The sequence below is a fragment of the Hipposideros armiger genome, unplaced genomic scaffold (genome assembly GCF_001890085.2).
Source record: "Hipposideros armiger isolate ML-2016 unplaced genomic scaffold, ASM189008v1 scaffold_284, whole genome shotgun sequence".
Classification (NCBI taxonomy): domain Eukaryota; kingdom Metazoa; phylum Chordata; class Mammalia; order Chiroptera; family Hipposideridae; genus Hipposideros; species Hipposideros armiger.
Window position 1 is genome coordinate 1183547 of NW_017731634.1, and position 27726 is coordinate 1211272.

General features: G+C 55.8%; 1 protein-coding gene across 1 annotated transcript in view; it reads right to left on the reverse strand.

Annotated features, from left to right (window-relative positions):
- SKI (SKI proto-oncogene) overlaps positions 1-27720 on the reverse strand; it is a 66828-nt gene extending 39108 nt beyond the window's left edge. Inside the window, exon 1 of the mRNA XM_019658462.1 lies at positions 26703-27720. Within this exon, the coding sequence (XP_019514007.1) occupies positions 26703-27674 (972 nt within the window). The 5' untranslated portion in view covers positions 27675-27720. The remainder of the gene's footprint in view (positions 1-26702) is intronic.
- Between the last annotated feature and the right edge of the window lie 6 nt (positions 27721-27726).

Sequence of the window (27726 nt, forward strand, 5' to 3'; positions counted from 1 at the left end):
ACCTTTTGCCATCTTTCAGTGAGCTTCATAATTCCTCGTTCATAGAAGGACCTGTCTTTATTTGCGAAAAACTGAACAAGGTGCTGATTTACAGCTTCATCTGAATTGAATGTTATACCACGCAAGGAGTTTTGAAGAGAGTGAAAGAAGTGGAAGTCTGACGGCTCAAGGTCAGGCGAGTATGGTGGGTGTGGCAACACATCCCATCCAAGCTCCAATCATTTTTGACGGGTGATCAGACTTGTGCGTGGTCTCGCGCTATCGCGATGGAACACAACTCCTTTACAATTAACAAGCTCTGGATGTTTCTGGATGATGGATTCATTCAAACTGTCCAATAGCCGACAGTACACATTCGAATTGATTGTTTGGTTCCTTGGTAGGAGCTCAAAAAACACGACACCTTTAAAATCCCACCACACTAAGAGCATAACCTTCCTCTGATGACTGTCTGCTTTCGATGAATCATTTGCGGCAAATCATCACGTTGGGACCAAGACCGTTTGTGCACCTCATTGTTGTAAACAATCCACTTCTCATCACCAGTTATCAGTCACTTCAAAAAAGGATCGTTTTCCTCACGTTTAATGAGCATATTGCAGATATTTACATGCACCATCAAATGAACTTGTTTGAGTTCATGCGGAACCCAAATATCAAGCTTGCTCACGTATCCCGGCTTCTTCAGGTGGTCGTGAACGCGTGAATGATGGATGTTCAACGTTTCTGCAATCTCTCATGTCGTGTAACATGGGTTTGACTCGATCAATGCCTTTATTTTGTCGTCATCAACTTCGGTAGGCCTCCCTGACCAAGAAGCATCGTTGAGATCAAAATCACCAGCACGAAATTTTGTAAACCATCGTTGGCACTGACGTTCTTGTAGAGCATTGTCACCGTAAACTTTATGCATCTTTTCACAAGCTTGATGTGCTTTCTTCCCTTGATGAAAGTAAAACAGTAAAATATGGCAAAAATGCAGAGTTTGGTCTTCCATCTTCAACTTGTTGTAAAATCTCCAAAACTCAACCAAATCACTCAATTTTTTTTTTCAGAATGAAGCTAGAACTGTCAACTGTCAAATTACATAGCAATAACATAGATGCAAATGACTCTAGTACTTCCAAAAATGAACTAGTGCTATCTGTCGCAAACATGTGTCATGACTTTTCTGACAACCCAGTACTAATAGGCTACTGTTGACCAGGAAGTCTTACCGATCACACAACCAGTTGCTGAAAACAAATTTTGCATGTTATGTGTATTGTGTACTGTATAGTTACAATAAAGTTAGAGAAAAAACAATGTGATGGAGAAAACACATTTGCTGGATTTATTGAAAAAAATCCACATAGAAGTGGACCCATGCAGTTCAAACCATGTTGTTCAAGGGTCAGCTGTATTATGAACTGAATGAAAATGAAAACACACATGAGAATTGTGGGGCGCCCCTGAACAGTACTTAAGGAGGAAACCAAATGGTTGTTATCAGAAAAAAAGAAAGGTCTCAAATAATGACTCAGCTTCCAACTTAATAAACTAGAAAAAGGACAAATTCAACCTAAAGTAAGCCAAATAAAGAAAAATATAAAGATCAAAACATAAATCTATGAAATCGAAAACAGAAAAATAACAGAGAAAATCATTAACACCAAAATTGGTTCTTTGAGAAAATCATTAAAATTGATAAAGCTCCAACCAGATTGGTCAGGAAAAAAAAAGAAAGACAAACAACCAGCGTCAGGAACGTGAGCGGTGCTGCTGCCACAGATTTGTATAGGTACCAAAAGGACCATGAGGAGATATAGTAATACCTTGGTTTGCGAGCATAATTCATTCCGGAAACAAACTACTTGTATTGCAAGACATCCCCTCATTTACCATGTTAAAATGTATTAGAAATGTTTGCTCATCTTGCGCAACACTCGCAAACCAAGTTACTTGCAGTCCAAGGTTTTACTGTACTACAAACAGCCGATGCCAAAAAGTATGACAACTGCAACGAACTGAGCAATTACTTGTAACAACAAACATCTCCAACCAAGAACAGATAACGCGAATCACCCTGTGTGGTCAATTCCCACGATACTACCTCCAGACCCGAGTGGGCTTCAAATGCTAAGTGCTACCAAGTATTTTTAAAAGAAATGGTCATTCTTACAGAAAATGTAAGAGAATAGTTCAAAGATAACCATATGAATCCAACATTACCATGACACCAAAACCAGGCAGAGATGTTACAAGGAAAAAAAAACACAAACCACAGGCCAATGTCCCTCATGAACATCAGTGCAAAAATTGTAAACAAATTTCTAGCAAGTCAAACTCCTACTTTCTAAAAGGACAATATGCCATGACCAGGGGAGGTTTATCTCAGGAATGAAAGGTTAGTTGGCATTCAGAATCAGCCAGCGCAGCTCACCATATTAACATGCTAAAAAGGGGATACATAAAGATACGCAGGAGCAACATTTGACAAAATCCAATCCCCGCGCCTGATCAAAGCAAAGCAGGTCTGGAGCTGGAGGGACCGCCTCAGTTTGATGAAGCATCTACAACTGCCGGCCACACGCCTGCGCTGACTGGGACACTGCCGCACCAGGAACAGGAACGGGGTATGGGCTCTCAGGCAAGACAAGCGCAAGCCATCCGATGAGAAGGAGAGGCCAAATCGTCTTTACTCACATGTGACCTATCCGCTATGTAGAAAACCCAGTGGAATCAACAAGAAGCTGCTGGAACTGATGAGTGAGGTGCCTGAAAACCGATAGTACTAGTAACTTTTAATAAAGAACTTGAAATTCAAAAACAATACTAATAATAACAGTAAAAAAGGGAAAGAAGAACTTGGAGATAAACGAGTAAATCTGCCAAAAGGATCAAAGACGTGTGCACTGAAAACTATAAAATACTGCTGAGGGAAATTAGAGCCCACTAGATAAACGCAGTGATTTACAAACACTGCAGGTTCCGTTCCAGACCACAGTAAGTCATAATCTTTTTGCTGGTGGAGGGTCTTTCTTGCATTTCATTTGTAAAAAAAACACAACATCTGTGAAGCACTTTAACACGAAGCACAATAAAGCATCCATCGTGCGTTGGAAAGCTCAGTATTAAGATGTCAATTCTTCCCAAAGTGATCTATAAATCCAATTCAATCCCAATCAAAATCTCAGCAAGATTATTTTCAGAGAAACTGACAAACTTATTCTAAAAGTCATATGGAAACAGAGGACCTATAATAGCAAGAACTCTGAAAAAGAGCAGAGTTGAGAGCTAGCTAATATTACCCGATTTAAATTATAAAGCCATAACAAAAACAGCATGGCATTGCTATAAAGATAAATAGACCAACTGAACGTAATCGAGTTCAGAAATAAACCCGCACACACGGCAACTGGTTTTTGACTGAAGTGCAAAGATAGTCCACAGAGAAAGAACAGTCTTTATAAGAAATAGTGCTGAAACCACTGGGATTTACACCAAAAGCAGGAACTTGGATGCACACCTTTCATCAGACTGAAAAAATGAACTCAAAACAGATGATAGACCTAAATGTAAAGCTTAAAACTACAAAATTTCTAGTAGAAAAGAGCAGATAATCTCTCATACCTTGGGTTAGGCAAAGATCTCTCAGCTAGAACACCAAAAGCCCAATCTAAACACCAAACTGATAAATTGGAGTTGACAAAAATTTTCAAATTCTACTCTCCAAAAGCTGCTATTAAGAAAAAAGAAAACCACAGTCAGGGAGAAAGTGTTTGCAAAATATAAGTGTAAAAAGGAACTTGCATCCAGAACATACAGAGAACTCTTAAAACTCAACAGCAAGACAACAACTCAATTTTAAATAATTGGCAAAAACATGGCAGACACTTGACCACAGAAGTTACGTGGATGACAGACAAGCACACGAGAAGATGCCCACCATCAGCGGTCACCAGGGAAACGTACACGAAAACCACGAGGTACCACTGCACACCCACCAGAGCGACTGAAGCTGAGAAGCCAACCACAGCTAGTGCTGGTGAGGACCTGGAGCACTGCCGCCGGGGTAAGGACGGCACGGCGATAGGCACCTAGAAGGGACCTTGGTGTTTCTAAGAGGTTAAACACACACATAAGCACACGGTGCAGCCACTCCACAGCAAGGTGTGTATCCCAAGGAATAAAACTTGTACGTCCCTCCAAAAACGTGTAAATGAATGTTCACAGCAGCTTCACCTGTGGCAGCCAAGAACTGGAAATGCAATAGATGAATGGGCAAAGTAAACTGTGGCAAATCCACACAACGGAACGCCACCCAGCAAGGTGGGGAAAGGAGCTACTGACACACACACAACCACGTGGAAGAATTTCAAAATAATCATGCTGAGCAGAGGAAACCAGACCCAAAACCAGGTTTCATTTTTTGAAAGCTCTGGAGGACAGACAGTCCGCAGTGACAGGAAGCTAGCCAGGGGCTGCCTGCGGGTGGGGTGGGCAGGAGCGGGGTACCCGGAGGTGGCAGATGGGTTCCTGACCTTGACTGGACTGAAGGTTGCACAGTGTGTACGTTTGTCCAAGTTATCAGCCTGCATGCTTTCTGTGCAGCTTGTTATGTCCATGATGCTTCTAAAAAGCTGTTTTTAAAAATCTCTAGACAGCAATTATCCCAACTGGGCTCTTTACATCCAGGGTTCATTTGTTCTGCAGCTTTAAACCGTCTGCACAGATCAATGACAAATGGAAACTGGCAGTGTAAGGCCACCGTTTCTTCTGCAGTGGGTCCAGACAGGCCAGTTTCCATCCCCAAAAGACTCACAAAGAACAGCAGCGTCTCGCAGCTCATGCCCGTCTCTAGATCAGGGGTCAGCCAGCTCTTCCTGCAAAGGGCTGGGTCACAAGTGTTTCTGGCTTTGTGGGCCGCGTGTTCTCAGGACTCAAGGCTGCTGCTGTCAGGCAATGTGACACAGATGGAGGGCTGTGATCCAATAAAACTTTATTTACAAAAAAGGTGGGGCTGGACTTGGCCCAGAGCTGCATGTAGTAGGGGTTTTCCCAGTGTGGTCCCAGCAGCAGCAGCAGCACTGCCTGGGAATTACCAGAGATGCCAACTCTCAGGACCCACCTCAGGCCTAAGAGTCCGCAACTCAGGGCGTGGGACCCAGAAGCTAGTCTTTCAAGGACTCTAAATTCAAGTTTAAGAACCACTGGTCTAGAAAACCCAGCAAGAGTGAAGGACTGACCCAGAGCCAAGGATGAACGAAACCGAAGCCAACATTGAACAGAAAGCTGCAGACCACACTCCCAGAAGGCGGCAGGGGCCTTTGGATGGTCTTTGATAATACACAAGTCTACTGACTAAGGATACTCGTGGCAAAAAATTCAAAACAAGGAGAAAGGAAAATGAGGCTCCTGCCGATAAACCTGTATTACTAAATGACTGTGCTGGGTCTTTTCACTTCCTGACACAGAGTTTTCAACCTGTTTAAAAAAAAAATTCTAAAATGTCTTAGCTTATGTTCTTCCTTGACTTAACAGAATTTGGAACTTAGTCATTCTTTGGGGGTGCTTAAGTCTTAAGAGAAAGGGGGCTGAGTCACTTCTCCAAACATCCCCTCAGGTCACATTTGGCGTTGACACTGAACGGTAAGACCTTCGAGGACAGTGAGTCCCATGAGTACACGCACAGACCGTTCCAAGAAGGTTAAGTCCTGGTTATCTGAGGGTTACTTCTGGTTGAAGTCGCAATAACTGGCATTACCTTAGTTTCCTTTTTAAAGCAGCTCTTTATGGCCTTCCTTCCTCAACGTTTCAAATGCCAAAACCTTTTGCAAACCCACAGACATATCAGGAAGATACAATATAATGCATCAGGAGGAAAGAAAACCAGTTTCAAGACGGAAAAGCAAACATACTTAAACCTCATTCTCCTCTAGAAAGTTGCCCAAACCCCTGCTCTTCACCAAAGGAGGAACCGCGAGCACGTGAGAGGGCGGGAGGCTGCTGAGAGGCGGCCAGGCCAACAGCTGCAGAGAAAGACCCCCAGGAACCCCGTGGTGCGCACATGCAGCCACCACAGGAAGTGGAGAGGAAGCCTCTTGGGAGCAAATTCAGGGACCTATTCAGGGACCTGTCTGCACATCTGCAGCAGGAACACACAGCTGGATGCCCAAGTGCCACCGCTGCCACTGCTGCCCATCAGCGCTTCAGCCTTGACACAACCAGGCAGCCGGGAATCACCAACATGGGGACAGCTGCCCCAGAAAGCCGAAGTCCAACACAAACCAAAGAACTTCAGGGGAAACCAACAGAAGAAGCTGTCCAAGTACCATCGTTAACATGGTGGGGCTGGAGACAGGACACTGCACCCGTGAAACAGGCGAGCGCTTACACCAAAGCAAAAGGGCAAAACAGGGCATCTGAGCACTTAGAACTGAAATCACAGAAACTAAAAGTAGACAGGTAAAAAGAGAGTGTTAGATGGTAAAGCCGAGGAAATCTCCAGAAAGTGACATTAAGAGAGCGCGGGAGGACCACGTACAACAGTCAGAACCATGGACATCCACAAGGACCACCCAGCCAGAAGGCGCTGCAGAGGGAAGGAGGGGCCCAGACCACCACCAGTGTGCCCCGAAACCAAGGGCACAAGCCTCCTGGGGAGCAGGGCATGCAGGTGCCCAGCGCAGAACCATATGGCCTGCAAGCCAGGCCAGTGCGGCCACCTTCCAGGTACCGGGCTGGAAAGGAAGGAGGCGGGTGACACACCTAGTTCAGCGCACTGGCCTCCTGGGCAGGGCTGGGGGAGGGGGAGGGCTGCTCCCAGACAAGGCCAGAGACGCCACACAGGGGAGCAGAAAAACCAGAACAACTCCAGGACACAGGACCAAGAGGAGTGAGTTCGGGACGCGAGACCCAGGGTGGAGCAGACAGGAAGTGAGGTCAGGACGCAGGACCCAGCCAGGGTGGAGCAGACAGAAAGTGAGGTTAATACGTGGGACCCAAGGAGAACAGGCAGGAAGTGAGGTCAGAACACCTATGCCAGCTCAGGGTGAAAAGGGCCCCACCGTCATAATAATCAGGACAAAAAATGGATTTATCAAACCTGCGACACAGGATGCGGACAGGCCTGGACAGGTGGCAGGCGCAGGCTGCAAAACGTGGGGTCAACAGAAGGATGAGCCGCAAACCACAGAAAGCCCCTGCCAGAGGCCAAGGAGGGAGGACTGGACGGGGACTCCTGGTTTGTGCCATTAGCCCTTTAGTCATAGACCTTGTCCATGGATGCCTTAGATGACAATAAAAGGTGACGAGAACACCTGCATTGTGATACGAACAAATATCACACCCTCAAACCCCACACAGATGGAGAAGTGACGTCAGCGTGCCGGGGAGCACCTCCCACCACACGACAGACCGCGTCTTGCTGGGCAGTGCAGGGCGAGAGGCAGCCTGTGCCCACAGCAGGTTGCAGGCGTCTGAGGAGGAGCCATGGGCCAAGGCTGTGCTGACCCAGAACGTCCCAATCCTACCTGCAAACGCTGAGTCACAGCCAGGTAACTCGGCCTAGACTGTGAGGCCAGCAGAAGCACAGAGAAGAGTCTAACTCAGCTCCCACTCCCTGGCCACTTAGTCCCCCCGAGGAAGCAGTGATGGCCAGGAGTGTACACAAGGGCAGTCCAACAGCCTGGTGTGTTTCCACGTCCAGAAGGAGCATTGAGTCAACTAAAATGAAAAGCTGCCAAATCAACATCTACATAGGGTCTTGAGCTTTCAGTGTGGCGATCTGGGGATGTGGCGGCACCACTGCCAGGCTGCTCAAAGGACAGGGAGGTGAAGAGCTGACCATGGCAGGTGAGGGTCCCGTAAGCACCTTGTGACACAGGAGATGCAGAGCGAGGGGCACCACTGTGCTCCAGGGTGAGGCAGGAGGACCTGGGGTCGGCTCCTTCCACCAGCACAACACTGGTGACCTCACAGCCTGATGATGCCATCTGAGGGCATGGGGCCGGCCCGAGGGCAGGACTAGGGTGCTGCAGTGGGAGGAACACAGGCCCACCCAGCCAACACACCGAGCAGGCTCATCCGGCTAGGCTGCAGCCTCTTCTACATGATGGACTTTCTAGACCCTTCAGAATCTACTACACAAGCAACTCCCACGTGTATCAAGATGGCTCCAAGAAACAGAGCTTGTCGTCCCCCTGGACCCACCCAGAGGCCACTTTGAATGTGCCTGGTGCATGTGAAACTAAGTACACACAGCACAGCTCCCAGCCCAAGAAGGCACTCAAACGCAACGGGACCAGGGCCCCAACGGCAAAGAGGTGGCCCTCAGCGCCTCTATCACACCTGGGCTCTGCCAGCGGCCAAGGGGCAGGTCCGGTTGTCTGCTCTCGGCACCTCTGGGAGGAGCCCTCCTCTGACTGGAAAGCTGGAGGATGAGCGCCGAGTGAGCTCGCCGCCTGTGGTGACGGCACGGCCACGCCAACACGATGGCAGCCCATGGTCAGGCACATGCGAGGCCTGGGGTGGCTCCACAGCAAGAGGAAAGCTTTCCAAGTTGGCCGTCAGGGCAGGCCAGGGCTCACGGGTGTGAAGTGTCTGCAAGAATGGAGCAGCTTCTCCTCCAGCAGGAAGCACTGTCCGTGATGTCCACTCTGGTCAGGGTGCACAGGGGCCCCCGCACTAAGCCTGGCCCAGCCTCTGCTGAGGGGTCACTTCCACTCCCCACACTCCACTGCCACCTGGCAGCTGTGGGGTTCCTTCCCACTTGAGTATGGGCTCCTGGGCCACATCCCCTCAAGAGTCCAAATGAAGGTGTCTGGTTCAACAGGCACCACAGAAACTGACCCCAGGAGGGCGGGGACATCAAGTGACAGCACTGGGTCCTCAGAGGAGAAAGTGCTGGTGGGTGGGCCAACTGCTGGCACCACACAGTCACATGCCAGGGCCAGGGCCCCTGCAGACGGCCGGGGGACATGCGCCGGCCAGCACACAGCACAACTGGAAAGCACCAGCCAGTTCTGTCTCCTCGTCCTTTCAAAACGGCCTATTCCTGCCTGTCTCAAACCTCCAGGCAGCGAGGCAAGTGGCTACGTTATTAGTAAATGCACACATGTTGGGGACATGTCCTCAGGAACAAAAGCAAGACCCCTGGTGGAGGCCACAGCCCTGGAGACGAGGCTTGTGTGCAGGAGGGTTGGAGAGAACTCAGGCTGGCACACAGTTTCCTGTGCGCCCGTCCTGAGGACAGGCCCAGTCCATGTCCTCTCCCCTCGCGGAAAGCCCGGCCCTGGGATAAGTGAGCGAAGGGCACATCAAAAGCAAGTAACCGGGCCGGCCGAGTGGCGCGATGGTTAAGAACTCGCTTGGGATGCCAGAGGGCCCCTGTTCGGATCCCACATATGAGGGCCAGTGACACTGCCCTCCACAGCTAAGATGCTGAACAACAGCTCAACCTGGAGCTGGGCTGCCGTGAGTTGCCGGCAACGGCATAGGCTGCAGCCCCTGTGGCAGTGGGTTGCCATGGGCTACCGTGTGTAGCCAGCAGCCAGCGTGAGCGGCCAGCAGCCAGCGTGAGCGGCCAGCAGCCGCAGTGAGCGGCCGTCCAGAAGCCGGCAACTGATCTGCCTCGTCCGGGAAGAGCGCAATGATGGTGCCAGCTTGGGCCAGTGAAGCAACATCCTCCACAACTAGATTGAAGAACAAAAATGACAGCAACTTGTCTGTTCCCATCCCCAAATTCCCCAGCGCTGTTCCCATCCCCCCAATTCCCCAATAAAAAAAATAAATAAAAAATAAAAATCTTAAAAAAAAAAAAAGCAAGTAACCAAGACAAATGCTGCTGCCCGCCCCCCAAGAGGACTCGGACCCCTAGGCTTGGCGCGCCCAGCTCCGCGATGCCCACTCTTGCTGAATGTAGAGGCTGACAAGGGAGACGGTGATCTCAGCCCACGGGTGCACGGCAGCCCATGGAACAGCCCAAGTGACTGATGGAGTCATGCCATGGAGACCTCATTCCAGTCAGGCAGCGCTGGCTTGCTCTCGTGAGGTTCAGTATCATAATCTTCTCCTGATTAGCTGGAAGGGCTGAGCAGGGACCGGACCTGGCTGGGACACCCGGCCCAAGCTGAGAGGGGCCGTGGGACACTGGCCTGGTCCTCTGGAGGCCCACAGACTGTGCCGGAAAGGCCTGAGCAGGGGGTCATGTCACGTGGCTCTTATGTCTTGAGCCACAAATCACTGAGGTGCTCATTTTCTGCTAAATGTCCAGGCATTACTTACTCCGTGGTCAGCAGCTCAGGCAGATGAAAGCCCTCAGCAGGTCCACAGGGAATCTGCATAGTGCCAGGTGGGGTCTGAGGTCCAGGTTGCTCCCTGGGAGGCCAAGTGTGCCCAGCACACAGGCCTGGGAACTGGGGGCGGCCTCCCCAGCTACCACTAGGCACCTGTCGGAAGCCTGGCCACCCCTGCAGGGCCTGGAGGAACTGCAAACGATCAGGCCACTGCTCTCCACAAGCTCATCTTTCCTGGGGCCGCTAAAAAGGAATGAGACTTTTTTTTTTTTCCCGTACAGGCTTTCAGAAATTTGAGGTAAGACACGGTTAGTTTTAAAACTGGGGTGGGGTGGGGGGTATAAAGGGTGAGAACAGTTTTCTAGCCTCTCAATCCCAACCCAAACTGAAGTGACAAGTGTCTGAAGGGTGCTACTGCCCAGCCCCAGCCCCACCTGCCACACACAGCCCAGGGGCAGGGCTCCAAGGAAGTCTCCCAGCACCGTGTGCAAAGCATGGGAGAGCGTTCCGTCACAGAAGAGCGTGAGCGCACACGCGAGCGTCACAGAGCGCAGGCACGGGCTCTGGGCTCGGAGGCTGCAGTCCAGCCACTGTCGGGGACAGTGAAATGTCAATGGACGTAGCCGTGTGGGAGGCCCCTGGAGACAGGAGCCAGAGGAAACCACGGAGCGGGAGGAAGTGGCTCGGTTTCTATAAATGACCTACCACAATGAGACGTGGAAAAGAGCCAGCATTCACGTGCAGATAATACTTTGCCGTGAATGGCTGCTGCCTGAATGACCCAACTTCCACCCCACAGGTTGCCCCCCCCCCACCAGGGGCGGTGGCTGGAGGAGGATGTGTCCCTGTCTAGAGCAGGTAGAACAGTTAGTTCAAACCACCCCGGTGATCTGGTTCCCTTAGAGCGACCGGGTCAGGAATGGATGGGCTGCCATGAGGTAGAAGGGTGTGTGTGTGTGGGGGGGACTTCAGGAGGGACTGCGTCTCAGTAGGTGGCCAAAAGGGACAATGTTGACATCAAAATAATGACAAGAATGGATGGCAACACTGTAACAGGTTGGGTTGCCGCTCCCCAGTGGGCAGGAGGGAGGTGGAGAAGGAGACTGCTGACCATCTAACCATCTCACTGGGTTAAGCAGGATCATGAGGGACACTGAACCCACCGGGAGAAAGTTCACGGGGACAGGATGCTGACAGGGTCTAAAGTGTCCCCATGGGTAACTTATTAACCATGAAGGGAAAAGGCAGACCCCACCCACAAGCATGATCAAAGTCACCAACCCCAAGGGGAGGCGGGCATCTGAGCCTCCCACCCCAGCGCACAGGGGAGAATGTGGTGGCACTGCCAGGCCCCCATCCAAAATGCCACTCCTGCACCCAACCAGGGGACGTGCCAGGCATGCCAACTGGGGGCACAATCCACAGGACGGCCCTCCAAATGCACCAGGTCTGTGAAGGCCCAAAGGACATGAGGGACCCAGAAGAAAGGGGGCTCTGGGACAGACGACCCGACTGCAATGCGTGGCCTGCTACGTCCTGGGCAGAAACAAACCACTGAGAAAGGACCGTGTGGGACAGGGGCAGGCAGTCCCGGCCGGTCCAGGCAGTCACAGTGCTGACGACGCCCGTGGTCTTAGGGAACTCACAGGGTGGGTCGCAGGTGAGCTCGTGCCGCGTGTTCCTGCATCAGCAGCGGTGAACCTGGGCGACAGTCCTCCTGCAGCTTCACTGAGGCTCTGCAGATGGTTCAGCGTGAAAAGCCTAAGCGCACAGGCGGCGGCTTACTGATGGCCGGTTTCTGCTCCTCCACCGGCTGGCCGGCTGCAACCACCGCAACGTGAGGGCACATGGGAATACGCAAGAACACGTGCCAACAATGCACACCAGTGCTGGGCACAGCCCAGCAAAGTCCACGTATGGGGCTCAGGCAGTGCAGGACAACGAACCCCCTCAGTATGTAAGCCACACTTAGTGGTTTTTCAAATGCATCTACCATGAAACAGCAGCATGACACCCAACTCTAAAAATTCCCAATTTCCTGAATGGTAACAAACCCTGGGTACAAAAACAGATCTTAAATTCCGGCTCAGCTCTAGCACGACGACCCAGGAGTCCAATGTACCTGCAGACCTGGGAGGACAGGTGGCAGGACTGCAGCCCCACCCTCGGTCGGGCCAGGGCTCATGACGATGCCAGAAGCCGGCTCCCTGACCCTGTCTCACAGGCACTTCTCTGTCCCCGAGCTCCCAGCCAGCGCCCAGCAGCCTGACAGGGAACCGAGCTAAGCTGCTTCTCTCCAGTCTGCCTTTTTCTTGTTTTGTGAACAAACTCCCTTTTCCCAGGAAGACCTGCCCTGGGGTCAGTTCCACCCCATTCAGATCAGGCTGTGGGAGAGGACGACCGCTGCTGCCTCATTTACCAATATCACTGCTTGAAGAATATCGGAAGTCGTCCCACCAGCCTAGTCTGAGACAGAACGCTGGCCTTCTCTCCAGCCAGGGTGTCACCTGAAGGTCACACTCAGCAGAGAAGCGACTCCCTAAGCCTGTCACGGGCACCAACTTTACTGGCACAGCTGTCTGTGCAGCCATCCTCACCTATGCACACCCGACCTGCCCACAGGGCGCAGAACCTGTGACATCATCAGCCTGCACGACGGTGCCTCCAGGACAGCGGTGGTTCCCAGCATCCCAACAGGTGAGGCAGGGGCTGTGGGGACCCCCCCGAAAGGACTAGGTCAGACGCACCATCACACGCCCCACTGCGGATGTGGCCCCATGGAAGTTGGCTGAGACCTCGGGGCCCATGAGGAGTGGCCAGTGTGGGACAGCACCGGCCTTAGTCCACTCATGTGCCCGCTGCTGGGCACACCCTCTGCGTCCCACTCACAGCTCCTGCTGGAGTCTGTCCGGCTGGCCTGGCTGGCGTGGGAAGGCCACCACACCTGCCTGGTATGTGCACACGTGGCTCCAGCAGCCTCCTGGGACAGCTGGATGGAGGACCCAGCTTTGCAAAGAAAGCCAGGAGCTGCAAGCTGCTGCAGGGTGAGGCCTTCAGTCACCAACGCAGGGGCAGGCTCTCCAATCAGCCCGTTTCACAGAGGGGGAAACCAAGGCCCGGGAAAGTGACGTGACCAGAGACCCGGGAGCGAGGAACTGGCCGAGCTGGAGTCCGGGCACCATGATCAGGTTTTGAGAGTCCATGTCCCTTCCCACTAAGCTGTGTTGTCTCTCTCAAACTTCTAGAAACTTCTTCTTAACCAGAAATACCAAAAATTATACCAACGACTACTTACTCAGAGAAGACGGGGGAAGGAGAGGAGAGCTCCAATCAGAGCGAAGACACTGGTGCTCACTTTCCTTGTGGGCAGCAGGGAGTGAGCAGCCCCAGCGGTTCTCAGCCGTCTCTCTTTAACCCAAGCACAGCCACCCTCCCAGCACTGCTCAGAGGCCCATGCCCGGGCTCCCACCGCTCCCACCGCCAGGCGCCCTTTGGAATCTAACCAGTGGTGTCACCCCACCCAGCAGGCAGGACCCCAGCAGTATTTGCAAAACAAAAATCGAGGCCCTTCCTTTCAAGAGCCACTCGGTGGTGCCGCCCTCATACCCTGGCCCCTCATTAATATGCAACAGCTAAGACAAAGCTGGACAAAAGAGCGGAGTTGTCACCCTAGCCAGGAACCCACCCTCAGGAGGCCCAGGCCTGCTCCACACGCAGGAGGCCAAGGCTGGCTTTTGGATACCAAGTAGCAGAAATGGCTGCCACGGCTGAGTCATTGGCTGGGTCAGTGCGGCCCCGGGGAGGGGGACACAGGCAGCGTGGGCACCCCCGTCCTGACCGAGATGACTGTCCAGGCCGCAACACCCAAAGAGACAGCGGGCCACGCCCTTTGGGGCCCGGGGAACGATTGTGGCTCGCCGCCGACTCACGGCCATGGTCACTTGTGCACACTTGACTACCTGAAAGGTGCTAGAGCTCAACAGCACCCAGGCCACCTGTCACCACAGCCTCCTGGACCCGACAGACCCAAACTAGTGCAAATTGTGGACCAAAATGCCCATATAAGAGGCATGAGGCTGTAGACAGCCCCCGTCCTCCAGAGGTGGAGGGAGGATGAAGCGCTGGCAGTCCCCGTCCAGGGCTCCTGGGCTCCTGACTTTCCTAGAGCCACGCTGGACTTGAGTTCAGCTGCCCACCTCCCTCTGTCCTGCCAGCGCCAGACCTCCGGCGGCCAGCAGCCCTGGGTTTCTCTCCTCCACCCTCTGGGGAAAAGTTGGGGTCAAGCCAAAGGGCTGCCCCTGCCCTGAGCTGTCCCAGGGCAGGCGTGGGTGTCCCCCTGCTCTAGGTCCAACACGTTTGGTGACAAGATTAAGAAGAAAGCAGCTGAGGTCTTTGTGTGGTGAGGCGTGTCACTTTCAGTGACTCCATCCTTTCATTCTTTCTCCAGAAAGAATGAAAGAACTTTCAAAAGAACTTTCTCCAGAAATTGGCAGGACAGAGACTTAAGAGAGAGAAGAAAGGTGCATGAGGGCTCGCCTGACCACCCCAGGGGCCAGAAGCCCGCCTGCGGCCCTTTCCCCACCCCCAGGCTGAGGCCTCCCTGGGAAGCAAAGGAGGCCTCAGGCCCACCAACTGTCCCCATGGCCCTGCAGGTCTGTTCCCCTGGCAGCCTGGCCCAGCACACAGTAGGTCTCCCTCCCACACTGAGACTCGCTGCCCTGTGCCACCAGCAGGTCACTGCCACCAAGAAAAGACAGGGCCAAGGCACAAGGGGTCTCCAGCCAGAGGCGCCCCTGCCTGTGACATCCCAGGATGAAGCTGCAGCAGTCTGACTTCTAGCCACAGAGGGATGGCTGGGCCAGGACATCGCAGCAGACAGAGCATCCGTCACTCACGTGTGGCGGGACTAACATCCAGCCTATGTGGACAACTCCAACTGGACAGAACAGTGCAGTTCAAAAAAGGGCAAAGGACTCGAGCAGACATTTCTCCAGAAAAGACACACATGGCCAGCAAGCACATGAAAGATGTCGGGAAACGCAGATCGGACCAGAGACACCACCTCACCCCCATTAGGACCCACAGGACAAGACACCCCCAGAACATGACACTGTTGGCGAGGACATGGAGCGGCTGGAACCCTGTGCACTGCTGTGGGGATGGAAATCAGTGCAGCTGTGACAGAAACGGTGTGGAGGCTCCTCCGAGTTAAACACAGAGCGACCAGATGACCCAGCAACTCCACTTCCGGGCATGTCCCCCAAAGCACTGCACGCGGGGACTTGCACACCCATGTTCTCAGCAGCGTAAGTTATTCACAACAGCCCAAACATGGAAGCAAGCCAAGCGTCCACCAGCGGACAAGTGGACACGCGACGTGTGGTATGTTTGCACGTGGGATATCACTCGGCCTTGACGAGCAGGAGGCTCTGACCCGCTACAGCGTGGGTGAGCCTGGGGGGCACTGTGCTCCATGAAACAAGCCAGACACAGAGGGACAGAGGCATACAAGTCCACGCAGATGGGGACCTGGAGTGGCCGAGTTCACAGAGATGGGAAGAGGAGGGTGGGTGCTAGGCTGGGCTGGTGAAGCGGGGAGTGTTTCCTAGGGACAGAGTTCCAGTATGGGAAGATGGCAGTGGTGACAGCGGCATGTATGCGTCTTAAGGACCGCGACCTCCGGCTGTGAGGAGGCAGGACAGCGGGCAGCCTCTTTCAGGTCTGTGCGCGTGTAAATCAGAAAGCCAGTCAGAGCAAGTGTGGGTAACACGTAAAATTCAAGACCCTTTAAAAAGGCCCCCCGCCTTTGGGGGTCAGCATCTACCGAGGAAACAATCAGAAACGTGCACAAACACGACACACTACACAGGTGGTGTACTATGTACTTGGACCCCTGAAACATAGGTGACGTTATTAACCAACATCACCCCAGCAAATTTAGTAAAAGGAAAAAAAATTGTGCAAAGATTTAAGCACAAACGTAGTCACTCCACGCGGCTGGAGACACAAAAGAAATACATGCACATGACTGCTGCGTGTGAATAGAGACCAGTGAGCCTCCCCTGACAAACCATCAAATCTAGAGGATTCTCACCCCACGGCGAACACTACCTGTGCTGGAGATGAGCTTGGGGCACAGCCTACGGGTCACAGGCTCTGTCCTCCTGCAGGGGACGGCCAGCTGGTGCAACTGCCTCCAAAAGCAGTTCAGCAGCTCGGCCATTTCACTCCTGGGCTCCAGACACAAGCGCACATGCGTGTGCCAAGAACTCTCTGTTCTCCTGTTCGATGGCACCCACACGGGAAGCCTGAATGTCCACCCACATGAGACGGCTGGTATGCTCGCACGGCCGAGCACAGAGCAGGCAGCGGGGCAGCACACGGAGTGTACACAGCCCTGGTGAGAGCCCGGCATGGCGAGCCCTGCAGACGGGGCCTCGGCAGCTGCACTGAGACACAGGTGCAGATGCGAGGGGGGCACTGAGGATGGCATGCCCTGGAGGGACACAATGACAGGAACAGGGGCCAGTGCATTTCGTGACCTGGGTGGGGACGAGGCAGGTGGCAGCCAGTGTGCAGTGACATTCCACACTGTCAAATCTGTGCTGAGGTGCTCCCTGAAGCATCGCTCATAATGACAAAAAAAGCAAATGCCCCGGAAGTTCGATAAATTCCAGACCCTCACCACCACAAAACGCTGACAAATGCTATGTGGCTGTCCACATGCACACACAGAGGCACGTGTGCACAGAGCCGCAAAAGAGCCGTTTCTGGGATGGCGGGGGTCCGGAAGGCAGCACCCACGGGCACTAAGGAATTTCCGTCGGTTCTGTCAGGGATGTCAATGGCACCATGGCTATGACTTTTCACAATTCCCTATCTGTTAAACAGACTTTGCTTTTTTAAAAATTACAGGCCCCTCAGACAAAGGTGCAAAGATGAAGCACAGGAGTAGCCGGTTGGTAACTGGGTACAGGGGTGCAGTAACTCGTCTCTCCACTCGGGTGTCAGCCTGGAGTGTCCATCATAACACTATACTTCTAAGGCCACAGACACGACGTGATGACACTCAGGAGCCCTCCTCGCTGGTCCTGTCAGAGGGTGGGTGCCGGGAACTCGGGCCATCTGTGCTGCTGGGGACTGATGCCTTCTGGCCCGACAGCATCCTGGTTTTCTGCCCCAGGCTTCTCTCTGAGTGTAAATAGCAAGGCAGAAGCCCAGGCCTGCTCCAGACCACCAAGCTCTGTCCACCCCTTACTGAGCCCCAGGTGCTGCCTGCGCCCCCTCCTCGGTCCTCCAGGCCCGCGGCCTCCCTCCCCCAGCATACACAACCAGCAGGGCCACACAGCCAAGGTCCCTCCCAGAAGCTGGGGCTACGGGGACAAGAGGCACATTGTGTGCCTGCCCTGCTGCTCCGACAGTGGTCCTCACCGCTGGCCCACACACACCTTGCTCGCCACCCCCCCACACACACACACACACCTTGCTCAGCCTGTACACCATGTCCACACATGCCGCCTGCATACTGCGCTTCACCCGTGCCCATGTACAAGGAACCTTGGAATGTCAATATTCGGATGTCCCAGGGGCCTGCAGCAGGCATCAGACACATGGTGTGCGCTACAGGGACGCAGGGACCCAGGCCCACGGGACAAAGGCCCCGTGCCCCACAGCTCCCCGGGGCTGGACTCCATGGCCCCTGGTCCTCTATGGTCCCACCAGTCAGGACCCTCCCAGACCTCCATTCCTGGCCTCTCACATAGTTCCTGCCCTGAGCTGGGGGCGGGGGTGAGCTGTCCTCCACCCCAGAGCCCAGGACCACCTCCATCCCTCCAGGAAACAGCACAGCTGAACTCACTAAGACGCTGGAGGCGACCCTCAGTTTACCTTCTTTTCACAGTTTAAAGAGCTTTATAAATTGAGACAAAATCGACTAGGGTCAGGCAAGCTGGGCGACACTTACTGCATAGAAGGATGTTAAAAAAAAAATCACAGTTTTGATAGTTCTGCAAAAAAAAACTTAGCAAATTTACAACAAAACTGTCAAGTAATTAAGGCAAGGCACTTCACACATGAACTTAAACTGCTAATTAAAATCCCCTCGCTTAATTGACTACATTTGCATATCATTCAACTTGGGAGTGTAATTTTTTTAGGTTGTAACGCCAGGCAGGGGGGCGGCAGCTGGGAGGGCAGGGCAAGTCTGGTCATAGGCTGCGGCCTCAGATACTTGACACTAGGCAGGGGGTCCCCCAGCCCAGACACCCCACCTGAGGCCCAGGATGATACCTCTCTGCTGCCCAGCATGCCTGCCTCAACCTCCCCAGCGGGGAACTCCCAGGGGGTTCCAGAACCACGCAAGGGACCAGCACACGTGTCCTCCCCCAGGGACAGGGCCCCAGCTTGCCCAGCAGCGAGGCCTGACTGCCTGGGGCTGTCTTCGCGCCTGTGTGTGATTGCTGCTGGGGAGACACACTCACCCCACTGGTAGCAAGGGCACAGAGCCTGACAACCACACTCACCTTCCACAACCCGGCCCCAGTCCCAGCCCAGCATACGTGGCCTCGCTCTGTGGCTGGGGGCCACAAGGCAGCAACTGCGAGGCTGCGAGCTCCACCCTGGGCAAGGGGCCCAATCGGTGCTCGGACACAGGAGAGGGCAGGTGCCCACATGGCCAAGGCAGGCAGCCATGACTGACCCGGGCTGCTTGGGGCCTGGCCAGTGTACTGCAGGCCCAGACGGCGAGATGGCCACCAACGTTATTTCCAGTGCAGTGCCTATGAGGACTCCACAGCCCACTGTCCACGTAACCGGCATTTTCCCCACAGCTGGACCAGCCCCACCAAGGCCTGCAGGGAAAACAGTGAGCTGGTATGAAAGGAAGTCAGGCACACAGGAGCACGGGACACAGGGATGGCAGACGGCATGACACGCGCCCGCCCACAGCTGCCGCTCTTTGGGACCATGAGGCCACAGGGACGGCCACGAACAGAAGGACCACCCACGCCACGCACAGAAGCAGCTCCACAGTGAACTCTGGCTCTGCAGACAGAGGGAGCATGCTCACAGTGGGGGAGGAGGCGTCCACTCCGTCACTCCTACCTTCCACGTGGATGCCTCATCCACAAACAGTGCCACGGGGCTGGGATCATGACAGGGAGGCTATGGTGACAGCAAACTAACGTGGACCGTGGAGGACAGGCTGATGCTGCTCCCCAGGGAGATGCAGACGCCAGCCCCACAACAGGTTCTCGCAGGTCACCCAGACATTGTAGCCTCACTGAGTGCAGGTCCCTGCTGCCTGCTGGGCCGGGCATGGCTGTGCGGGCTGCTCCGGTATTCGGGTCCTTTCCCGGTCCAGGGTCATTGTACGTGAAGCAAGACACCTTCGGCCTTCTGGGAATGCGCTTCCTGCCCCAACAAACTGCTCTCTCAGTGCACTGGGCTGCGTGGCCTAGAAGAGGCCTGGGGGAGCGCCCCACCTGACTGGGGAGATGGGTTGCAGAGGAGACCATGCCGCCAGCCCAGGCTCCAGGCCACTGCCCAGACACCAAGTCACAACCAACTGGCTCCTGTGACGACACAGCCAACAGCTCTTTTGGGGCAGAGGGAGGCTGATGTTGGCTCGGGGCACAATCTAACACATGGTGGGTGCCCCGACACACGTCCTTCACCACCACCCACACTCCTAATGTGCTCCCGGGGTGGCAAGCCCAGTTTCTTTATGCCCCACACCATGGGGGTTTGGAGGTGCACACTCCAGAGTCGCTGGCACCCTAGACCTGCAAAGTACCCACACTCCAACAGCCTGTGGCTTTACTAACTCTCAGAGCAGAACTAAGACGACGAGGGTGCCAACCTCCTGCCACTCCTGCTGCCGCCCCATTTCTCTGCAACAAGCAGGAAGTCAATTTTCAACAAAAGATGTTGCTTTCAATGTAGCCAGTCAACGTCCCAGGGGAAACCACGCCAGGGCGGGCACCACAGCAAGGCCTGTCCAGGTAGAGCCGGAGCAGACGGCGTCACCCAACAAACAGCAGCCGAGCAGCAGCGTGGCCGCATCTGGCACACCCCAATCCCGTGCGCCCCAGGCTCCAGGTGCCCCACTCAGACCTGGGCAAGTCACCTCCTTCAAAATACACAACAGGGCAAGGACAAGTGACATCTCCGGACCCCCAACTGCACTCCCGAGAAAGGTTCTCGACCTTTCCTTGTCTAGCCATCAGGAGCTGTCAATAAACCCTGACAATCAATGACTTCATGCCTCCATGAGTCATTCAATGGGTATTATTCAGGGCCCGGAACTAGGGACCCAGCTGTGACCGAGCCCCCCCTCCCCCACGAGGCAGACAACACAACCACAAACACACAACCTCGGCGAACCAAGACCACTGTGGGCTGTGCGCCCAGAGTCACACCGACACTTCCTGAATTCTTATCGATAGTGGCAAAATCAAGAAGTCACAGCTTTCTTTGAATCTTTGCAAGTCAAGCAAGTACAATCAAAGAAGACACAAATGCCAAACACCAAGGCAGTCTCAGCTGTTTCCCAGGGCTCAGGCAAGACCCCACCCCCACCCCCGAAGACCCTGTACACAGGATGCGCTGCAGGTGACAGGCACCCGTCTACTCGGGTCCTTCCTTCAGATGTCACCATCATCCCCACCATCTCATTGAAAGTTCCCACCTGAGTCTGGCGCCTTCATTTTAGTTAATAGGCAGACACAAGCGGTGATGACCCCAGAGCTGGAGGACCCCCGGACCCCCCAGGTTCTGCGGCCAGCAAGGCCCCACCTTGCTGGGAGCTCCAGTGATGCTGCCTGGAAACCAGTAAGTCTAATGCAGCAGAACGGGCCACAGCTGTCCCGGCCGCTCTGAAACCAGAGCTCTGCACAGCCCCGTCCCCTATCCTCAGAAAAGCAACATCAGAGCTGAGGTTTCATCCACCCGAAGGGCCGCACACGATGCTTCCTGAGTGGGATCACCTCACCTGAAAGCCACACCTGGTCTACCTGGGGGCCCAGCCTGCGAGAGGTCACGTGGGAGGCTGAAGGGACCTGGGCGGAGCTCATGCAGGCAACCTGGTGGACGTACCCCTGCCCAGGCCCCAGGCCGCGCCGTCCACTCCATTCCCACCCCACGCCGTTGGCGGCTCTAACCCAAGGCCGACAGAAGCCACTTCAGATCCCGCGTGACCAGAGCAGAGTCCGCCACAGAGCAGAGTCCGCCACACGCCACCCCACACTCTTGCGGAATGACTTCCTGTTCCCTCTGCCACTCTGGCCCGCCCCCCACTGAGCCGGTTCATAAACAACACAAGGGGAGCAGGGTGGGGGGACAGGGGGGCAGATGGCCTGGCCACGCCCAGCTCCCCGATCTCACTGCCTGGCCTCCACCCTAAAGTACCCAGTGCCGGCCATGCAGGAGGGCAGGGCCCCCAGGAAGAATGGAAGCGCTCACCTCCTCCAGTTCTCACAAATCTTAAGGAAATAATTCGGCCTCTGTATTTTGACTCAAAACAAAGAAACTTTTTTAAAAAACATTTCAGTTGAAACTTGCATAATTCTTCCAGTGGAGAAATCCTCCCTAACTTTCGCAATCCTTAGAAAGAGACACATTATTGCTGCTTGTGTAACAGTGTCCGGGCCGCAGAGAGTCTGACACTGGCCACGGACACCTCCTGCCAGACGGCCAGGGCCCGGGCCGGAAGCACCGGTGGCCAGGGGGGTGGGGCAGGGTTGGGGTCACTCTCCACGGACAGACGTCCGCACCTCCTGTCCCATCTGCCTTCACCCAACATCACACACACATTGCACGGCGGTGGCAGGAAGGGTAACAAACCCAGACGTGCTCTGGGTCAAAGCCCCGTACTGGCTGAGGGACCCTCCCCCCCTGCCCGCAGAGGGCAGCAGAGACGGAGGTGGGGACTACTCAAGGGCCCTGCTGCCCCCAGGAGACACTGGCACAGGGGACACCCCCAAAGGTGAGGGGCCCAGCCCAGCTCCAAAGATGGGTGCTGGAAATGGGCAGATGGGCCCAGGGGACGACCACCCAGATGTGGCTCTGCTCACTGCAGACAGACTGAGGGCACCCAGCACCCCACTCTCTCCCTCGTGCTCACATGGCCAACCATGGGTACAGGGCAGAAACCAGGCCTCCTTTGAGCTGCTGTTTCCCCCACTTGAGATGCCCTCCCAACCTCTGCTCTGAGGCCATCACCCTGACTAAACTGACTCAAAGGCCCCATCATTCTGCATTAGGGGGGCGGATCCAGGAGCCTCGCCTCAGAGCATCACCTGAGATGGTACCCCACCTTCTCAGTCAAGCGTCTGGGACCAGTAAATTACCATGGTACCCCACAAAAACATCGAGCAGAACAAGTGGACAGAGGGACAGGTGACCCTGAATCTCTGCCCAGACCTGAGGTCATAGGGGTGAGGCACAGCCACCCCATTAAACAGAAGAGGCATCCAGGAAGAAGTGTGCTAGCCAGAGTCCATGCCAGCCTGAAGGAACATTCCTGACGCTGTTCCTTCCCATGGTGGTTTCAGCTTAAAAGGGCAAAGGGCACCTCGCTCAGAGAGGGTCCCTCGGCCAGGACCCCCAGGCTCTGCACCTGAAAGCCACAGTCATTCCCCAGCAGAGACCCCAAGACTCTGAGCTCCTCCACGCTAACGGCCTGTCCAGGTCTCTGCTTCAAGAAAACACTGCCCTCTGACCAGGAGAAAGTCTCCAGGGGACGCAGACAAAACCATTTCAGCATTCGGAAGTCAGACACCGCAGTTGCGGCCACTCACGCTGCACACCGCAGGGCCACCAGCCACGTGACAAGGGCTGTTCCACAGGAAAGAGCGGTGCCAGGGCTCGGGGGCGGGGGCAGGGGTGCGGCTCCCTCGGCCTGAGAGCCAGCATGCACCGGCAACAGCACTTCCGAGAGGCCTGTTTCTGGAACACAGAGCAACCCTGCTCAGGCCCCAGGGAGGCAGAGCACTCACTGCTCTGGTGTCCCCTGAAAGGGAAACACCTGGTGACCCGACGAGGAGGGACCAGGAACCCTGCCCCTGGCAGCACCCAAGCCCGCAGTGCCAACGTCCCATCTATGACTGACAGCAACCTGTGCTGCTAAAAAAATCAGCCCAAGTGGGAGGTGCAGGCCATACGGGCCAAATAAAAGGGTGGGCAGGGGCAGCTCACGGCCCTCATCTCCCTGCCACGTGTTCCCAGAAGCATAACGACATGTCTCCACCCCACCTGTGACACTCGACACCTAAACACCCACGAGAAATACAACATTATCAGTGGCCACTACTTACTGCAGTCCCCATTCCACAGATGAGGACACTGAGGCACAGAGAGGCTAAGCAACGTGTTCAAGGTCACACAGCAGTGAGGGACGGAGTGAGGCTGGGAAAGCATTCCATTCCCATGGGGTCCCACACCTGGGCCACCCGCTGTGGACACCAAAAGACAGCAGCCAGGGGGACCTCTGAGGTGGCGCCCCAGTGCCCCGGCAGCCCCAGCAACCACAGGACAGCCAAGAGCACATACTCTGGTCCCCATTACACTAGTGCCATCACTGAGGAAGGCTGCCAGCCGACACACAGGACTCAGCACCTGCACAGGGTTTCCAGGCTCAAAGCAGGGCCCTGCCCCACACTCAGTGCCACGTTGGGGCAACCACAGGATCCATGGCCCCTCTGTGGCTGGGCCGCATGCGAAACAGGGCGAGGGGAGGCAAGTGGGCATCAGGGACATGACCATCACTGACCCTTCCCACCGTCGATGCCAGAGAAGCACTGATTGAGTGTCCATCTGGCAGGAGACCTGGTGACACTTTGGCCACCAGCACCCAGGACACACTTAAGCTTCCTTCCATTTCACCAGAACCCAAGCCCCCTGGGGAGCCAAGGACCCTACAAAGAGCAATTCTAGCACATAATCTTTGTTGCCTTCTGGCTTCATCCTCGGTAGATCAAAAATATTAAAATAAGCTATAAAGGAAGTGAAGAAATAAAAACATCCTATGAACAGCTGTCAAGCGGTGAGTGGGAAGAGCAAACCGAGAAGGGGGGGGTCTTCCCAGGGAGCTCCTCCCAGAACAAGTGGGGTCTGGACAGCCACGGCTCCCTCCACCATGATGCTGACACCCTCCTCCTCACACGGTGCCCTGGCACACACACACACAAGCACACGGCCGTGTTGAGAAGATTTAAAGGGGACCATGCACCCCAAAACTCCGAACGGTGCCATCACAGAGCCAAGACAGCAGGCAGAGCCCCAAGAATATGACAAGTGGGCACGGCCCCCAGGAAGAGCCCCCCAAGGTGGAGGGGCCGGCAGAAGGGCATGGAGCTCACAGAGGTGCAGGCCAGGCAAGGTCCAGGGGTGCATGAACAGACGGCCGCACAGTGCCAGGGCCTGGAAGGGGCACACCAGGCCACGGGCCCCGGCCCCACGGTGAGGACAGGGCTGGGCTGGCACTCAGGCCTAGGGACCCCAACCACTTACGAGGAGCACATCTTCACCTGGGAAATTCCTTTTCAATCAGTAACTGAGGTTTCTGAGAGGCTGTGGGGAGATCACTGAAGGAGAAAGGGCAGGCTGACCGTCTGTTGAAATGACCAGAGTGAAAGTGTGCTCTGGCCGCTCCTCTGTGACCATGGCTCCAGGGACTGTCCTGCCTTCTCCCCAAGCAGCACCTCCTGCGAGCTCACACCGGGCCTTCCCCAAACCTGAGGAAAGCCGCATCCGGAATGGCAGAGCCTGCTACAAGGGGGCCCGAGGCCTGGGTCTGCAGCTGACCAAAAGCCAACCCCAGGAAGACAGGAAGATCACAAACACACATGACCCAGATTCGGACACAGACACACCTGCCAGGCAAGACCCACGGCTGTCCACTGAAGGCAAGTGACCAGCCATGCCTTGCCCACAAGCTCCAGTCTGCCAGAACCCACAATCTTGCACATGGGGCTCCCTTGGGCCACGCTGGCTGTCCAGGGTGCAGGCACCCCACACAGAAAAGCTCCCGGTTCACGGGGAGTGCCCATGATGGCACCCACAGCCAACCCCCTGTCTGAAATGAAGGGCGCGCCATCAGCCTTCCCACCCGCAGCCCCCCTCCCCCAAGCTGCCCACTCAGAGCCTCCCGTCCAACCCCAGTCTGCAGACACCTGCCACCTGGGAGCTGGCCTAACCAAGGGCAGAAATGCCACCAAACACACGCACACGCTTGCACACGCAAATACGCGGTAGCTCCCTCCAAGCACAGGAGACAGGCCCTCCTCTTCCCCAGCCCCTCCTCCACTCCCTGAGACTGACACTCCGCTGGAGGGGCGCCCAGAGAAAACCGGGCGGGAGCATCTATTCACAGATTCAGAAAAAAAAGTTTGATGCAATAGCTGAATTAATTAGGCCTCCCAAGAATAGCTAAGCCAATGCAGCATTCTGTGTGTGCAATTTAATAAGCCCCGATATTTAAAAGTTACAAATACTTGGGGAGGGGGAGAGGCCATGAGAAGTTGGCGAGGACCTCAGCGATTGGTGTCAGCGTCTAGTGGCCAGGGAGCTGCCGGCCGATCACAGGCAAACAACAGAGCCTTTGCTGGGCCCTCCCTGCCTGCCGCTGCTCCCTCCAGCGTTTCAGAGCGAGGGAGAAGGAAATGGGTGCGTCCAAAACAAATCACAGGCCACTGGCTACTCCGACTCAGGGCCCCGGGTGCCCGGTGCCCAGTGGCCCTCGCCCTTGCACAGGACTCGGGATTCACGCCCTGGCAGAGCCGGGGAGATACACGGAGCTGGGGTCGCCGAGTCTCGGCCCCCTGACACCGTGCCTACAAACCTGGGTTCGTTTTTGAGTGTCTCCCAGGACTTCGCGGCACAAAGCGGCTGCGCCCGGCCGAGTCCGGTCTGCCTGGGATCACGGGCAGGAGCCCCTCTGTCGGGAACCCCGGGAGCTCCAGGGGGACAGCCGTACCCGTTTCCCACACCAGGCCTGGGCCTCTCCTCGCAGGCCCCGAAGAAGGCCGGGCCGGACGAGAACTCACTTCTCGGGACCGTGGGCCGGAGCGGCTGAGGTCTGCCGCCGGCCCCTCCCGGCCTATCTGGACAATGGCGGTGGGGCTCGGGAGGCTTCTCCACCCACCAGGCGGGGCCCCAGGTCCCCGGACCCCCGCAGCGTGCGAGCAGGCTCATCCTAGGGGTCGTGCAGTCGAGCAGGAGGAAGGCCTTCCTCCCAGGCTACGTGGCCGTCAGTGGGGGCTCTGAAGCTCCCCTGATTGTCCTTAAAACAAAGCAAGCTGCTGAAACGTGAGGAAGGCAGGCGCACAAGCCCCGGCCTGCACAGAGAGCCCCTGGCCCAGGAGGGCTCCCCACCCTCTCGCGACGCGCCCCTCCCACGCCCACAGCGGGGGCGGCGGGGACACTCACCCGGGGCACCCGCCGCTTGTACTTGTTGCCGTAGTCGAACTTCTCCTTCACGTCGTCCAGGCAGCGGCCGAGGCGCGCCTGCTCCTCCTTGCCCGTGTAGTCCTGGCTCAGCAGGATGTAGGCCCGCCAGTTGGCCGAGTCGAAGCCCCAGTGGCAGGTCCGGTTCTCAAGGGCCTTGTGCGAGTGCACCACGAACTTGTGCGGCGGGTACATGAGGCGGCAGTCGAGGCACTGGATGCAGGCGGCGCTCGGGCTGCTGTAGAGCTCGGGCACCAGCAGCCCCTTGCACTTGCCGAAGCACTCGTGGTACACGCGCACGCTGCGCTCGCTGAGCTCCAGGCCCAGCGCCAGGCTGGCGGCCAGCTCCTTCTTGCAGGGCGGCGGGTAGGCGCCGCCGTACAGCAGCGCGTTGCACAGGCGCTCCGCGTCCGTCTTGGTGATGAGCCCGCACGAGGGCGCCGAGAAGGGCAGGATGCCCATGACTTTGAGGATCTCCAGCTGGTCGGCCGTGCAACGCGAGCAGTAGATGTGCAGCTCGTCGCACACCGAGTTGATCTGCTGCAGGGAGAAGTCGCGCAGCACCGAGTTCAGGATCTGCGGCAGGCACAGGCGCTTCTCGCCGCCCACCACGAAGCACGAGATGGTCTCGCCCTCCAACACGGTCTCACAGCGCTCGGTGGAGCGGTCGGACGGCATGAAGAAGGGCCCGGGCAACACGGGCGGTGGCGGCTGCAGAGCGGGCAGGTGCGTGAGCACAGGCGGCGGCTCGGTGGCCGCGGGCACAGGCGCCGGCACAGCGGCCGCGCCCGCCTCCTTGGCGCTCTCTTTCTTGTAGGCCTCCTGCGCCCAGCGCGCCGAGAAGGCGGCCGGGCCGCCCAGCGAGCTCATGGAGCTCAGGTGGAACTGCTCCAGCGTCTTCTGCAGTCCCGGGTGCGGCTGGAAGCCGCCGCGGCCTCCCGCCGTCGCCTCCATGGTGCGCTCCGGCTCCGCGGGCCTCTCCCGCTCCCGCGCGCCCGGGCCCCCG